This window comes from Oryx dammah, unplaced genomic scaffold, assembly GCF_014754425.2.
Source record: "Oryx dammah isolate SB20612 unplaced genomic scaffold, SCBI_Odam_1.1 HiC_scaffold_18, whole genome shotgun sequence".
Lineage (NCBI taxonomy): Eukaryota > Metazoa > Chordata > Mammalia > Artiodactyla > Bovidae > Oryx > Oryx dammah.
In genome coordinates, this window is record NW_024070202.1 from 118,533,882 (window position 1) to 118,537,855 (window position 3,974).

Below are 3,974 nucleotides of genomic sequence, written 5' to 3' on the forward strand. Positions count from 1 at the left end.
ACACACACACAGGGGCATGCACTCACACACACTCAAAAACACACTCACATACACACCCACACAGATGTGTGTATGCACTTACACTCAGATACATTCTCACACACATGCAGATGCAGACACACTGAGATGCATACTCAGATGCATGCACATACATGCACACACAGATGGGTGCACACACTCAAATGCACACCCAGTCACATGCACAGGCACACACTCAGATGGGAGCATGCACTCACACGCACACTCATGCAGATACATACACACACATGGGTGCATGCACTCACACGCACACTCAGGCACACACAGAACACATGCAGACTTGTGCATGCACACACGTGCACGCAGACACACACACTCACGCAGGTGCATACACAGACACCCCCCCCAGACACACGCACACCCAGACACACACTCAGATGGGAGCATGCACTCAGACACACACACTTAGAGCCCATCCAGACCAGTGCACGCACACACACGCATGCGCACACTCGTGACGGAATCGGTGGACTTGGTGTTCGGTCTTTGGAGACCTCGTTCTTCTTTACCCCAGACAGAGGGAACAGTCTGTGAGACGTTCTGGAAGCCAGAGCACACTTCTTCACTGGTGCAGGCGGGTGCGGAGCCCACCCTCGGAGGGAGCTCTCTTCCAGGGGCTCTCTCTTCCAGGCTGGGTGTAACCTTCTCAAGGACACGAGCCGCTGAACTTTCACCCAAAGGCCACTCCTTTGATGCCAGGTTCTGTCCCGTCCACCAGTGGCCCAAGTGCTTGGCACAGGTTCCACATGTCTGCAAAGGGTGTTGGGCTGAGACCCCACCACACAACACACACACCATCTCAAGGTGCTCGTAGCAGCCCCGGGAGGTTTAACACAAAATAAGCTATTATCCTATGTTTCCTTAAGAAGCACCAGTTAGATATGTTATTAAGCAATTAGGAAGTTGAGCTCCTATATTTAACAGTGTTTACTTTTGAGGCAGTGGACACATGTTAATCCAGGGTGAAGTTGTACTTGCCTGCAGTGGACAATTATTGGACAAGAACGGCCCCTGTAGCACTTGTTTACTTTTCTGAAATAAAGAGAGACACAGAAGTTATGACTATGTGCTAGGCTCCGTAGCAGTCACCAAACAGCCCGCAGCCAAAGCAAACAGACCGTCTTGTGGACATTGTTCTGTAACGGCCTGTTTTGACAAAGAAAATCAAAATTACACACACATTTTCCAAGGTTTATTTTTCTTTCCAATATTACATTATTAGACAAAGCTTTGGAAACAGTTCTTACATTTGTGCAGTTTGCTTTCTCCCTTAATAAGTATGAACTCTGGCCTCAAGTCAGCTGGCCCATCGGCTTGGGCCCCCCTCCCCCCGTCCCCTCCCCTCCCCTCCTATTGCTCTAGTCCATTTGACTTTTGTTGTTGTGGTGTGTCTAGACTCCTCACTGAAATTTTTGAGTTTAGCAATTTACACACTGAATTTCTTACAGTCCAGACATCATACTAGAATGTACTATTACCGTGACATCTCAAAACAGCATCTTAAAGACTTTTCTTGATCTGTCAGTTTTGTAAAGACATCTAAATTTTGGAGAAACCTCAACTATGTCCAAGACAAATTTTTCCACTTTTATAAACCTGATTTTATGTAAAACAACTCTTGTGCAGATTTTAGATCAGAGTTTATGCAAATTAACAAGAAGCATAGATTAGGATTTTGTACTCAAGTCCTAAATCAAAACAGAGCACAGTTTAATATTCACTGTGTAAGCTTGAAATTTCTTGTAATTCAAGGAAAGACATAAACATGTTTACAAAGTACGTCCAAGTTCTTAGGAAAATCTTCCTAAATGAGGAAAAGCAAACACAGAGCTTCGGTTAACTTGGAGGAGAAGTGCGCGAGCAAGTGTGTGAGACGGGCTCTGAGTGTGAGTTTACACAATTTAAGACGGAAAGTAAAATTTTGAAAAGGACGACGGTGGAGAAAAACCTCTTACTTCATACCGGAAATGGGAAAATGTCACATTTCTCTGCCAAGGCTTGTCCACTCAGCACGGAGATAGCTGAACGTGGACATCAATCAGCGGGTCCTTTTGCCATGACAGCCTGGGAGGGTGTGGGGCTGGGAGGAAACCCAGGGTGGCGTCTGACGGAGGAGCTGAGGGGTATTCCAGCATCACGTACAATGATGCTACTGCCCAGACATCGGAGCTGGGCTGAGCTCGCACTCGTGCTGTGGACTGAGCAGAACAGGCGCCTCTAAGGGCGGCTCCACCCTCCTGACCAGCAGGAGGGCCGGCGGGCCTGGCCGTGCAGTCCCGGAAGACGGGCCTGGAGGTGGCCACGCCTGGGCCCAGCCCTCCAGCTGCGGGTGAGGACCCGGGCCCACAGGCTGCTCCCCGAGGCCGTGTCGTCGCCGCTGCTGCAGCGGCTCCCTGCTCGGGCTGGCAGCTGGGCCAAGGCTTGGGGCAGAGGGAATGCGGATGGCTCAGAGCTGAGGGCGCATGGGCGTGGGGTCCCCAGAAAGTGCTCTGCCCTCTGAGGATGAAAGGGATTGGAAAACAGACCTGCCTGCTCCTCCTTCTAAACCTCCCTTTCCCAACTCAGGTTGTCAAGGCAACGGGAGCTTCAGCTCCGACAAAACAGATGCCAGACCCCGAGGACGTGCCTCAAGTGTGAGCGGCGGGGAGCCCGCCAGCTCCATGCAGGTCGTGTGTGTGCGTGTGCACAGGCATGTGTCCAGGCGTGATGCATGCACTGTGTGTGTGTGTGCAGAGCTGCGAGCTGGGGCGGCTTGCTGCTACAGGCTTGGTGCCTTCAGAGGGCAAGTCATCCTGGACGCTTCTCAGTGTGCACATCTTTAGTGTGTGGACCACCTCGGCTTGCCCCCTCCAGTTATATTTCCTGCCTGAAGGTCCTGCCTGTGTTTCTAAAGGCTAGACCCAACTTTTGGTCAGTCACCCAGCTTTGCTCATTTTTTTTTCTGATGGGACCAAGCACAAATGGGTCCATTAAAAAAGAAATAAACATAACAAGCAGACAGTCTTCTTTAAACTGTGCTGGTTTGGCCAAGAACCACATAAGGAGTCGGCAGACCAGTGGAGCTTCCTGTACGGCTGGTCAGGCTGCTCTTTGGCAGAAGGCAGTGAGCATCACCTCCCTGGCTAAGAATCGTCGCTGAGACGCAGGTTCCTGGCTGCACTGGCTTCCCTGTGCCTGCAGTCCCGGCCTCTCCTGTGGCACCTGTCTAAAGTGTCATTCTTGCACACGTGTTGTGACCGGCTGCCTTGTGGGGGACCCCCAGGGAGGTCTTACTGCAATTTGACATCCACACCAGCCCTGCCCTGTGCTAACCCTACTTGTCAACAGCCATGAGCAACCGAGGAGGCGAGCAGTGAGGTCCGGGGTGCTGCTGCGGTGGAGAAGTTTATCACAGAGAACCAGGCACTTGTGTTATTACCACACAGAGCATCACAAAGGACAAAGCAGAAGCAGCACAGAGCCCACACAGCGTCCATCTGGTCGACCCGAGACAGCACCGTGGGTTATTCGTGGAGAGGAGCAACGCACGGCTGTCTGGCTTACTTTACTGGAACAAATCGTCAGTCAGCAAGAGGTCAAACACCGAGAAAAGTGGCCACCGCGCACACTGCAACAGGAGGAATTCGCCGGGAGAGAACGGTTAGTGATCCAAACCGACCCATGGGCCACTGCGTGAGAGGGAACCGCCACGCAACCACCAGCAAGCCAAGGCCAGAGGGCGTGGGAGGCTCAGGCAGGGGGCTCCGCACCCTGTCCCTGCAGCACCGTCACAGGGCTCCCCACCCTGTCCCTGCAGCACAGTCACAGTTTCCAATGCTCACTTTTGTGACTATGCAACTGGGCTCATATCACTAGCTGCAACATCACAAAAATGACACCGGCCACCGCTGATCAGCTGGCAGAGCAGGGCGTCCGCTTCACAGAGCGCGTGTCCA

The 3,974-nt window shown here is 52.2% G+C and overlaps 1 protein-coding gene across 1 annotated transcript in view; it reads right to left on the bottom strand.

The window, feature by feature from the left end:
* Window positions 1–3,974, bottom strand: part of PTPRN2 (protein tyrosine phosphatase receptor type N2) — a 555,617-nt gene that overhangs the window by 18,121 nt on the left and 533,522 nt on the right. The window contains exon 20 of the mRNA XM_040259938.1: window positions 1,018–1,071. Coding sequence (XP_040115872.1) covers window positions 1,018–1,071 — 54 coding nt within the window. The remainder of the gene's footprint in view (window positions 1–1,017; window positions 1,072–3,974) is intronic.